Here is a 12,430-nt window from a genome sequence, read left to right on the forward strand (position 1 = left end):
TTTTAACATATCTTCGACGCGCAACACGTCGGGTTCCGTGTATTATCGTAAATTAATACAGGGCGATTCAAAAGGTTACTATCAAACTTAAGGGGTCAAAATAGAACAACTTTCAACAAAATAGAAAAATGAAGAAAAGTAATAATTAGATTAGATTGACGGGTGCGAAATAGAGTATCGCTTGACCTACTACAGTTGCTACAATATTTATCCTTTAGTAATGAGAATATTTTATAAAAATATGAAGAAGCGTGCCGTTTTAACGCTAGGCCTTTATAAAACTACGATTTACATCTTCATCGTAGGTCATAAGGCACGTAAATCATATTATCCGCTTAGCTGTGTAATTACTCATGTATAACCGACATATATGATGCAAAGCGGATCGCGACGCGCTGCAAGATCCTCCGGTAATTATTGTCGTTTTAGCTGTGACAGTTGACACTGCCGAGTCAATCCCGCGTGGCGAAATTGCGCCACGTGATGCAATTACGCGCGCGGACGTACGTACCTACAGTGCATCTCGCAGCGGAATGCCCCGTCGCAACCTGCTGCATCTATTCACCTGTGTTTGTTCCAGTTCGTAGTTTTGCAAGCGCGGCTGGCCGTCCGTAACCCGTCGGATCGTTTCAACCGACGTGACGAGGTTTTTCGCCGATCGCTCAGCGAAGGTGTCGCGCGCCAAGTGCCTCCGAGGCATTTGATCGCGAACGATTAAGTAAATAGAAATCGTCGGTCAAAGATACAGATCGAAGGTTTCCCGTTATAAGATTATTAATTAATTAATAATTTTTTAATTAAAGATTTTCGAAAAGGTGCTACAGGATTGCGCGTGTCTGAATTTAAACGTAGATCGACATATATATATCTCTGCTATCATCATTATTCTATGCGTAATCTTACATATACGTGATCCGTTTCTGATTATCGATGAATACTACACGGGACGTTATCGAGATAGTTTTTTTTTCTACCTTTTTTTGTGCAGAATCTTGAAATTCTAGACCACGGTGATCTACTTAGGAGAGACTCTTGAGTAAGATCAGATGATCTTCGAGGCCTCGCGGCGTCGGAATGGAGGTTACGATCCTTGCATGATCTACTCTACATATTTACTCTCCAGGCGAATTGTGTACATTTCACAAGCCATAAATTCTCACAATGCAAATTAGCGTGATACTACAAATTGCACGATTAGAGGGAATAAATAAACTTATCGTGCTCATCAATCGTAACCAACAGATGGTTCTTTAGAATAATGGCGCTATTCAGCATTTATTTTTTGTATAATATAATGCAAGATATAATATGTTGCTATTCTACTTAATTGAGCGTTCAACGTGCTCGGCACATTATAATCATTTTAACGTTTCTCCAGAGCGGTAAACCGTGTTCTAGTTACGGCGAATTATTCAACTACGTGTGTCTATATCAGCACAAAAGCAGCACCAGGTTTTTACGGCCGAGAGGTAGGTAGTCGCTAGCATTAATCAAGCTTAGCCTGATCGCACGTCGTGTCAACGACCTCCAATGACGAAGATGAAAGTGGCTCCCGTTTTAATTTTAGATATGCGAAACTACGGCGTGACGTAAGCTTTATAATCTTAACTCGATAGATATATGACCCAATTCTATTGACTGACGTTTATGCCTAATTATTTGCACTTACGAGAAGGAAATTGCATCGAAATGGAAACCACATGCGATTTCTTTTATGATTTATTACGTGATTGATTACACAATTAAAAATTAAAAATTGAAATAAAAATAAATTGAAATTAATGCAATATAATTAATGTACATATATTCGCGGAGAAAACGGAATTTCTAAAATATTAAATATTTAATTAGTTAAATATTTCGCTCAATTTAAATGAGAATTTTGTTAAAAATTTTTATTAAAATAATCGACGAAATAAAATCGGCTGTTGGATTGGGTATTGCGTAAGTATAAGTGAGAATACACGCGTCCGTATGCGACGCGACTAGGAATGTCTGCCAATCTTAGCAAAGCATCACGAGGGTCAACTAACGACCTCGAGTCTACAAAAAGTTTCACTTTCTTTGGCGATAGAAAGTGGCTGCGGCCTTCGATGTTATTTTGCGATCTTTAGCCGACTGCTGGACGTCACGTTTAACATATTTTCGCGAACTGACAAAATTAAAATATTAGAAAATTACTTTATATTCTTATTTATGCTGTTCTCCTTTTTCCTCTATAAATTCACATTTATTTAAATTACTTTCTTCCTTCTTCTTTTCTACTTAACTACCTTGTTATAATTTATCATCGTCATTTGATTACGATTCATCGTTGCAGTAGTTCTTCCTGAGAGCTGCTGCTTCATCGAAAGCTAAATCTATGATTTTTATGGTCAATTTGTCAATCGTACTATAACGTAAAAATAGAAACAGTATGATAACCTTGGCGCCCCTTGGTATTGCCGGAAGAGAATGATCTTCCGTATAATCCTGGAATGATTCATAGGTCAGATAAAGTGAAACGTGCTTTCACTTGAAACGGCAATCGAGAGGATCAATGTGACACGATCTTTCGGGACATAACGGGAGCTTGACATAATGAGACACGATGAGCCGCGAGAATTAACTTTGCAACCTTTTTTTTCACTCATTAATTATGACGTGCTTGTAAAGTTATGAATTACTGCTTCGAGCGTGACGTGTCTCCTTCCATTCCTAGTTTTACAGATTGTGCAATTGAAACAAAACATTTCTAATTGATACTATAACTAATATAGTCGCGATATAGTCGGATAACAAACATTTTTTGCAGCAAGATTAGAGTTATATTTTTTGCAGCAAGAACAAAAGGTTTTGCGATACTATTGCTAAATCATAACTCTCGCTGCAAAAAATGTTAGTTATCCATATTTTACGGCTAAATTTAGTTAATTTTTTTCCGTGAAAAAATATATAATATAATAATTAATTTATAAGCTATCTCATCTTCCTTCCGGAACTTGTCGCGCGTCTTCTTGTTTATGGCCTTCCAAAAATATGTTAACGATATAATAATATCCAGGAAACGAATGTCGCTGAATTAAGAATTTTCACTTCCGTTGACATAACGGTTTCGATTAGACCTCGCGTTTTATCATTTACATGCGGCTGGGTATCGAAGTGAAATCGTCGAACGCAGACGCATCGATTAGTGAAGTCTATGCGACTATTGCGTGATGCAAATGCAAATCTACGCAGACAAAAAGAATTATTGCGAAGCATGTCGGATCACTGGTCGGGAGGTCGATTTGAGGGACAAAGGCCGATTCTTTTGAGAGATGAGCGAAGGATTTCAGAATCGCGAGGACTTTCACCAGCAGTTCGAAAAAGTCAAGTGTCGATTTGTGCTGCAGGCAATTAAATCGGTGTTTACGCAATATAACGAGCTTAAGTCCGCATCCCGGCTGCGTTGTGCTACTAGTAAATTTCACGAAACCGCGCACGGTGTCAAACGATATTTCCTCATGCGACCCGTAGAGTAGTTAAAGAGATGTAAAGCAGGGTATTTACGAGGAGTGGAGAGCAGCAAGTGGGACAAGTAAGAGCACAAAATGCTAGTTCACGCGAATTGCGTAAACCTGTCAATCCATAATAACACCGGAGAGACGTTTGACCTGTTGGCTACATTTCAGAGATGACAAAGACAGAGCCCCAGAAAAATACAGGAGAGAAAGAAAGGATAATCCCAGAGAAACCGTGCTCTAATGTCGCAAAACGTCTCATTGAAAGTGTCTCGGGCTATGCAAATTATCGGTTTCGACAGACCTTTTACGAGAAACGGGCAAATTCCGAAGATCGATGCTTGAAACTGATCGCCACGATACAGAGTTCGAACACCGCTCGCAGGGATCGCCAAATTATATTGTCTCGGAATTATGATTAATGACCATGTCGACGATGTGAAAGGGATATAGAAGTACAAGGTATAAACATGTATTGCTTCCTAGTAAAAACGAAATAAATGGTTGATATAGCGTCGCTTAGAGACAATCACGTAACTCATCGCTCGTATATCCGGTATCATATATCCGGGATAGGTATATTAATGCCTATTGGCTCGTTGTAACGCCTGTATAATTTCGCTGATTACACGTCGTTTCGCGCAGGTCTGATCCAGTTTTTTCTTCATTAGCCACGCGTACGTGCTTCTTTGTCTAGAAACTTAGTTAAGTTTAGTCTTACACAAAATGTCATAAGAACGAGACACGCGAAGAAATTGCAGGCCACATCCAGGAATGCGAAGTGCTCCATTTGTCCGTTTCTTCCGGGTGTTCGGCTCTCGCACATACGTCCCGGACGCGCATATACCCGGATACGTGATATCAGATCCGGGTAATGCGTAAGTGTTGAACGTATATGCAAGCAATATATCAGTTTTTTGAGCATACTCCTATATGTCTTTACATACCATGCTTCGAATGAAACAAATGCAAGGTATCTTTCCGCATAAAAGAGCTACCGCTTTCTTTTCGCTAAATGTATCAAATATCACACCGTCGCAATGTTTTCTAATCGAAAAATGTGTATTAAAAATCTAGTTAAAAAATAAAGTCAAGTCTAAATTTTAATAATTGTACAAATAATTTCAAATAATTACGATTGACGATTAGTCTATAAGAATAAATAAATTTTATTTTATTTACACATATTATATCATTAATAATCATAATTTATAATTAATGTTCTCAATGTTCTATCGTTAAAAGTGCGAATGGCGGGGTGTTCATACATTTTGCGCAGAAAATTATTATTCACAATTTACCCGCAAGATTGCTCACAGGAAATAACAATTTTAAATGAGGTGGAAACGAAAGTTTGCACTGATGACGTGACATTTGTCCTTGCGCGGCTAGATTATCCTGCAATTATCACATAGAAGCTGGTAATACCCACATGATTTCAGCTGTAATGAGTTCGTTGTTGCAAAATAATCATTAGGCTTTATCAGAGAGGTCATGAGCCAACTCCACACGGCCGTGACTGCGCTAAATGGAGCCTTTCCAAAGAGGCATGTAAAAAAAATCAAGAAATAATCCTTTTTACAGTTATATCGAGAATACTGCATCCATCGCGAAAGTAATCCTTGAAAAATCGATAAAGTAATAAACTGCAGGCGAAGTGTGTGATTCAAAATAATTTCTTTATTTGCCGCGCGATTTGTCTTCGCGCAAATGACACGTAAGGAGAATTCGATGGAGGTGAATCGTAAGAACTGGGATGTGAAGCGTAAGAAGAACTGGGAGGTGAGGCGTAAGAAGGACTAGGCGGCGGCGGCGGCGGCGCTGCATAAGGCGGCTTTGTGGGTGGACCGTACGTGGGTTTTTCTGGTTCTTGTGACGATTGCGAGGAACTGGCTGACAGACCTGCGCTGGAGCTCGACGATGTGCCGGACAGACCTGCGCTGGAGGTCGCCGACGTGGCCGACAGCTTCAGAAAAGCGCCGAGGATTTCCTTTAACGGCGCGAGAATCGCGTCGGCAGAACTCGGAGCTTGCTGTAAAAATAGATCGAGAGTGATTATCTCAGACAAAAATAACGAAAATGCCACTTCTATGTGCATGGGCATAAATAAATATAAAATAGGAGATATTATCTGTATCTGTTTTAATTCAAATTTTTCTCACAATTGTTAAACAAGTGTAAATTAAATTTATAACGATCAATTCACGTACATCTAAAATTGTGCATGTGTAAAAAAAAATTTCTTACGGTGGGTCCATAGCCGTAGGATGTGGACGATTGGTACGTGTCTCTGTTACCATTCTGACCGTATCTATTGTAACCATTCTGGCCATATTTATTGTTACCATTGTAACCATATGTATTGTAACCGTAGTGACCTTTCTGTTTCGAACCAGCACTGGCACCAGCAAGCACGCCTGACACAACCGAGCTTACTAGAGATTTTACGTCTGAATCACCTGCCGAAGCGGCGAGTTCCTGAATATTAGAAATAATAAGAAAGCGTTTATTTAGTTTTGTAAAATGTAAAAAATGTAGAAAAGAAAGAGATTAATCAAGATTAATAAAAAAAACATTAAATTGTAATCATATAAAAGATACGTTGGGTGGTATGATGCGTACTTTACTTAGTTTAGCGGTGATACTAGCGACAAGACCCGACAACACTGATTGCCCATATGGTCCTTGTGGCTAAAATCGACGAGATCACAAATAGATAAGCAATAATCCAAAATCATAATTGTACTATATTATACGCAGAAAGGCTTGCAAAAATATAAATTACCTTGCTTAAAGGCTCAGCCGATGCTCCAAATACAGATGCCGATCCCTGTACGCCATCGGGCTGAAATTCATAATAATAACTTCGTTTATATCTGCTTTTACATCCGCACGAAAATCAATTTCTTTTTTTATTCATGATCTACAATTTACGATTCTACAATTTTATAAAATAAAATTCTTACGCCACTACTGCTACGACTGAGCGGACCCGAAAGGGGGCCCGAAAGAGGCCCGATCAACGGCGCTATCAGCTGAATGATAGGTCCTAAAATGGCGCCGGAATCGCTACCTTTGCCTTCTGGGCCCTGAAGAGATTATTTTGGCGTCAGAGAGTAGACTTTGGAAATTATTACTCGCGGTAAATTTACCTCACTGAGCTTTTGAGAGAGTGGCAATAGGACCGCTGGAATATCGACGCCTCCCTCCTCTTCTGGCTAGAAAAGGAACAAACATTAGATCATTGTATAATTAAATCTCCACGAATAATTTGAAGAGGAGACAGAGGAGACTGGTATTTTAATCTTACATCAGAGAGTCCTTCGAGAAGAGGAATTGCACCTTGAATCACTTCTACTATATCGACGTCGGCTTCCGGCTAAAATATTAATCATAGCTTTCTGTTTTTCACGCTTCACCTCTAATGTTGTATTGCGATAGAATGTCGTGCAATCAGAGAAACATGATTATAGAAAATTCACAAATGTCACGACTGTACCGCCGTACAAGGTTTTGTCGATACGTTATCTTACATCACTAAGTTCTTCGAGAATTGGTGCAGCTAACGGTAATAATTCGATCAGAGCTTGTATAGAACCACCCTCTTCTTCCTCATCTTCGTCTTCGTCTTCCTCTTGCGCTTCTGTTTGCGGTCCTTCGCCATCGTCATCGTCATTCTCATCATTGTCGGCCTGATCATTGCCGTTCTCATCATTGCCGTTCTCATCATTGCCGTTTTCATTATTGCCGTTCTCATCATTGTCGTCCTCATCATCATCATCCTATAATGATATTTCACGTTATAATATTCATAGAACATGTTTCTTTATAATAAATAAATAAAAATGTATAAACTGCATACGCCTAGTTGCTGAGCTTGAAACGTTTCATTGCGTCTCCCACGATTAGGCGGCGTCTATAAAGAATATAATTACATTTTAATTAGTGACATTTTTAACAAATGTTACAATAGTCATTATGTAACCGTGCGACGAGTAATATGTAAATATAATTATTTATGATACCGTTGTATAATACTATTACGTCGAAAGCGTAAAAAAAGACGCACAATTATTAATCTATCGCTTCAGTATTGCATATCTTATTAACGCACAGTTAGATTCATTGATTTATCGATTTCGTCACCAGATCTGTCATACGAACGATAGATTGATAAAGAAAGAATTCGTCACATACATTGGTCCTCATTTGTGCAATAAATTACCGAGACGACACTTTTATACATATTTATAAGAATATGTCCTCACAGGTTGAAAATATTGTGGCTAACGCAACCGAGTGTAAAGTTCAAATTTCACAATTTTTCTTTATTATCGCCGCTCTCTTCTCTACTTACCTCTTTTTGGTGACGAGTGCAATCGACTGTAAATTTTAATTTTACAGTTTTTTCATAATTATTGTTAATTATCGTTTTTAATTTTTGTTTATCTTTTTTGGTGTAATTAACAATGGTTATCTGAGGCTGGTATTCATAGTCAGATCTTATTTTAAGACCGTCTTAAAGATGTATGTCGCTATAGCTATATGTAGTATAATTTTGTTTTCTTGATTAAACAGTGTAGACCTAATCTCAGGAATTATTCATAAACAACATGGTATTATTGGGACAGAAAAAGCATAAAAATCGCAATTTTGTCCCATTTTTGTACTTGATATTGTTTAAATAAATCATTAAAAAATTGAAAAAATATATTACCAGAAAATCTTAAAAAACCGTAATTGCAATTTTCGATGTCATAGAAGTGTACCATAAAAATTTCATTCATTTTTACCGTACATGAGCAGAGATACATATTATGATATTTACATGGGAAGTATACTATATATATATATATATATATATATATATATACATTTCTGTAACTTTTAAAGCAAATATCTCAGAAACGGTTCGGACAATCGATCGCAAATTTAACACAGGTTTTTGGGATATATAAGTGCACAATCTCTGTAAATTTCAGTTTTATCCTGTTATTTTGACATAAGCGACATACATCTTTAAGTAATATCTTAAGATGCTAATACGGCTCTGTGATTGGTTAAGAATCTGTATTGAGATTGTACTTAAGATACTTAAGACAGTCTTAAATATAAGAATCGGCTATGAATACCGGCCTGAGTTAGATGTTAACATAAAATACAAAATATAATTTAATATATAAGAAAATTTATAAATAGTTCTTAAATATAGACGCGAAGCAAATCAGTTTCTTCTTTCAAACATTATTTGCTTAAGTGTCGTGTTTGAGCGTGAGTTTGATCTCAATTTTTTACAGTTGTTTCGCAAAAATCATTACGGCAATTACTTTTTATAGTCATTGTGTGAACGCCACTTTTATGAATAGCGACATATTTCTTTTTTCTTTCCAAGTACAATAGATTCATCATTTATCGCACGAAGCATTCTTTACGTCGTAAATAATTTATGTTTATCAGCTTAAACATGAATTATTTAAATTAATACAATTATGTGTATTTAGAATTACGCTGCTTGAGATCTACTCACCTCGTCGAAGGCCACTTGTATCTTCTGCGAGTTACCTTTCAAGATAGAGAGTACAGGCTTCGCGACGTTAATCTGAGTGGTATTCTTCGGCAGTTTCCGCAGAATACCCAACGTCCTCAACAAATCCCCGAGTACGGACGCTTGTCGCTTTAAGGCCGAATTTTGCTTCTTTGTACTCTTCGGTTTTTTCTGGCTTTGCTTTTTCTGCTCGCGTACATCCTGCTCCTTCTCTTCTTCCTTTCCTTTTTTCACCTTTTCCCGCGTTTTCGTTTCACTCGTATCCGTGATAAAATCATTGAAAACGTTGACTTGTCCGGATTCGTTCGGAAGGGTGTAGTTTTGTTGGAAGTATGACAGAAACTCATTTGGAAGATCTCCAACCGCGGTGTAATCATTCGGCTGTATCCTCGTAGCTGCTGGTAGTTCTTTAGTGACCGTGACCACTGCTTGGAATGGAAAAGTTAACAGAGGTTCACCTATATGTGACAGATTTATTCCAGTTAATCCGTTATTTACGGTGATCGGCAATGCCTGTTCGAATTTGTTATTGTTGGCCTTGAGACGAAGATTCAAGGAATTCTTCATAGCCTGAAGCTTCGCCGGCTCCTCGAAGCCGGAAACATTCTTATTAACGGCGTTCTGATACGAGTTATCAACTGGTCTCGGTGGCAACGGAAGATACGTGTTGGAAGGTGGCTGCGGGAAGAAGTCGAAATTTCCAAAGGTATCAATTTCACTTTGTTGAAAGGAATTCCCGATGTTGAAGTCCACGTATTGTCCAAAATCAGTCGGCCCATTGTAATTCGACGTGGGAAGGCTAGGGGGATCCTGCCGACTGGATGCTGTCGGTCTCATCGCTCCCATGGGCAAAGGGTAAGCGACCACTTTTTCATCCGCTCTTTGCACGTGAGGCTCCTTGAGCCTTCGCGCCGGATAATTCAGACCTTGTCGTTTCTCATTGAGAGGTGCCTTTCTCATCATCTCCTGCGACTTCGAGCCTGAATTGCTCGCAAAGGAAACTCGTTTCTCGACTGACGGCGAGTTCTTCAAAGTCGACGAAGTGAAATTGATCTTCGACGCCATCAAACTCGTTACGTACTTGGACCAAGCGACTAAATCTTCTTTCGAAGAGATTTTCAGCGGCAGCTGGATCTCCAAGATCTTTGGGAAAGACGAGAAGCCTGGGTCGTTTTGAAACGGTGAATGTTTCTGAGGTGTCAAAGGCGCCGAGGACGCGAGGTTGAATATTACCAGAATCAGAATGCAGTTCGAACGAGATAGTATCCTTGATAACATGAGGAACATCTTGAAAATCGATATTTCTGCTCCAAAGATTTTATTATTTCATTCGAAAGATTTAAAGGTTTAAGTACCTACAATTAGTGGACGATTGCAATACCATGATTTTCGATTTTAGAAATTAACATCACATTTTCTTTATTTATATTCCTTGAATTTTTGACAAATTCTGCAGATGCGTTTAATAAACTCAATAACACAAATCTGAAGGCAGGTGGCTAAGTTAAGTTATATAACTTCTTAAATAATAGCGCACTTGTCCATTTAATCTCACACTGCACTCACTATCACAAGCAGGCACAGGGTAGCTGTCCTCTATAAACAACAATTTACATGATGTCGGATTAATTGAGTATAGACAGCTCGATTTTATCGAAGAAACTAAACGCGCGACGGTCGCGGAAGGAAGAGCTCGTAAGGACACGAGGATCGTACTTGAGGAACTGGACAGTTGAATAGGAAAATGGTTGCTTTATAGGCTGGGCCTAATCAAAGGCCTGTTTTTTCCCTGATCGCGGAAGCATGCACTTTTTTCCATGCACCAACGGGATATCGGGTCCGCTAATCATAGTACGTCGAACCGCGGGGGCGGTCGCGCTCACTTCCGTCGTTGCGTTTTCCACCGACGACGACGAGGTCTTCCTCTCTCCGGCTTTTGGATAATTACGCGCGCACAGGCGGGCGAGTATGTAATGCGAAACGCACGTGATGACAGACGAGACTTTCGTAAGGGACGTGAGTGCCTAATCTTGTAGGAGCACGTGGCAATTTTGTAACATTGTAAATGGCGAAATTACTTATTTTCTGGAGCTATAGCAGATGGGCATTACATTAGACGATGACGATGACGAGTGGCTGCACTGGACGTTGATTACCGGCGTGATTAAATGATTGCACCCATCAGCGAAAAGGTAAACCATCGTTGAAACCAGTTCACCGTTTACGTCTTCTTCTTCCGGGTGCTCCAACCTCATCGATATCGAATGTTACATCGTAATAGCTTTATTAAACCAATCGTTAAACTAGATGTAACTGCAGGCTAGTTATTTATTAATTTGTATCGTTAGCAATTGTATTATGTGCATCGTAACAATAAGAACTTGTCAGAAGCAGCTTTCGAAACATACCGATTTCAAGCACGCTATAGGACAACTCAATTCTTTGAGGAAAAGTTAATCTTAAGGTCCAGGCTTCGTTTCCGATTTCAAAACTGCATCTCTCCGCTTCGGATACTTCCTTTACAGAGCAGAATCGATTAAAGTAAAACTGTAATAGTAAAGTACTCGGAGATTTATCTTGGTCACGACCGTGAACGTGATCTTGAGGTACTAACAATGAGAGCGAGTCCCTGTAATGAGTGATGGCATCCCATTTCTTGCGGGTACAAAGCAAGGACGCGTTCACACCCGCTCACGCTAATGACAGCTCTCACGACCGAGCCGAGTTGAAAGTGGCTGGTTTAGCTTAGGGCAAGGTAGAAAGTCACTAAAGATCCGAGACAGAGGATTCCGCTTTACAAGCTGCCTTTGTACAATTTACGTTGTGCAACTAGCTAGGATATTCTATGACAGTCGCTGTTAAATCACTGCTAACAAATCATTTCTAAATTAAGATATAAATGTCGTTTAAATTTTGATTTAATGATGTATTACACAGATTGCCTAAAATAATAAATTCCTATAATTTTTTAAAATAAAGATCGGAGTGATAAATAAGTAAAAGTAATAAAGTCAGAATATTTTAATAATGTCAAAACTGAATTTATAAATATTTCCAATAAGCAATTTAAAATTATTTAGGCAATAAATTAACAAATAAATAAAAAGTTAAAGAATGGCTAAAGATGATGCTTGAATTACAAGGACTCATTTATAAAACTCGAAAATACGATATGCAATAAAAAGAAGCGAGTGTAAAATGTCAATTCAGGATCTTTCTTCAGCAACGAGAAGGTTATCCGGTTGCATTCGGTAACCTTTCACTTTTTCGAAGAAAGGTTTATATAAAGCTTCCAAGTATTACAATCTGTAATTGGACCACAATTGAACGTGACGCCCGAAGAAAATGCACAAAGGCGATCCGGTACAACTAGTAATTACACGTACAGTATACACGTACGCAG

The 12,430-nt window shown here is 38.6% G+C and overlaps 2 protein-coding genes across 3 annotated transcripts in view; one reads left to right on the forward strand and one right to left on the reverse strand.

The window, feature by feature from the left end:
• LOC139818446 (uncharacterized) overlaps positions 1–12,430 on the forward strand; it is a 94,590-nt gene that overhangs the window by 51,439 nt on the left and 30,721 nt on the right. The window lies entirely within an intron of this gene.
• LOC139818178 (uncharacterized) lies at positions 4,662–11,895 on the reverse strand. Its single transcript, XM_071786759.1, has 10 exons — positions 9,010–11,895; positions 7,345–7,398; positions 7,016–7,264; positions 6,793–6,861; positions 6,635–6,700; positions 6,449–6,571; positions 6,268–6,327; positions 6,105–6,173; positions 5,730–5,960; positions 4,662–5,514 (listed from the first exon to the last, which is right to left on the reverse strand). The coding sequence occupies exons 1-10, from the start codon at positions 10,312–10,314 to the stop codon at positions 5,149–5,151; spliced, it is 2,592 nt and encodes an 863-aa protein (XP_071642860.1). The 5' UTR covers positions 10,315–11,895; the 3' UTR covers positions 4,662–5,148.

The sequence above is a fragment of the Temnothorax longispinosus genome, chromosome 8 (assembly GCF_030848805.1).
Source record: "Temnothorax longispinosus isolate EJ_2023e chromosome 8, Tlon_JGU_v1, whole genome shotgun sequence".
Lineage (NCBI taxonomy): Eukaryota > Metazoa > Arthropoda > Insecta > Hymenoptera > Formicidae > Temnothorax > Temnothorax longispinosus.

Excerpts from the sequence above, each read along its gene's own strand:
- LOC139818178 (XM_071786759.1), bottom strand. The coding sequence starts at position 10,314 with ATGTTCCTCATGTTATCAAGGATACTATCTCGTTCGAACTGCATTCTG. Across the intron at positions 6,862-7,015 it reads TTCTCGAAGAACTTAGTGAT|CCGGAAGCCGACGTCGATAT; the intron begins GTAAGATAACGT and ends TTAATATTTTAG. Across the intron at positions 6,328-6,448 it reads TCAGTCGTAGCAGTAGTGGC|CCCGATGGCGTACAGGGATC; the intron begins GTAAGAATTTTA and ends TATGAATTTCAG.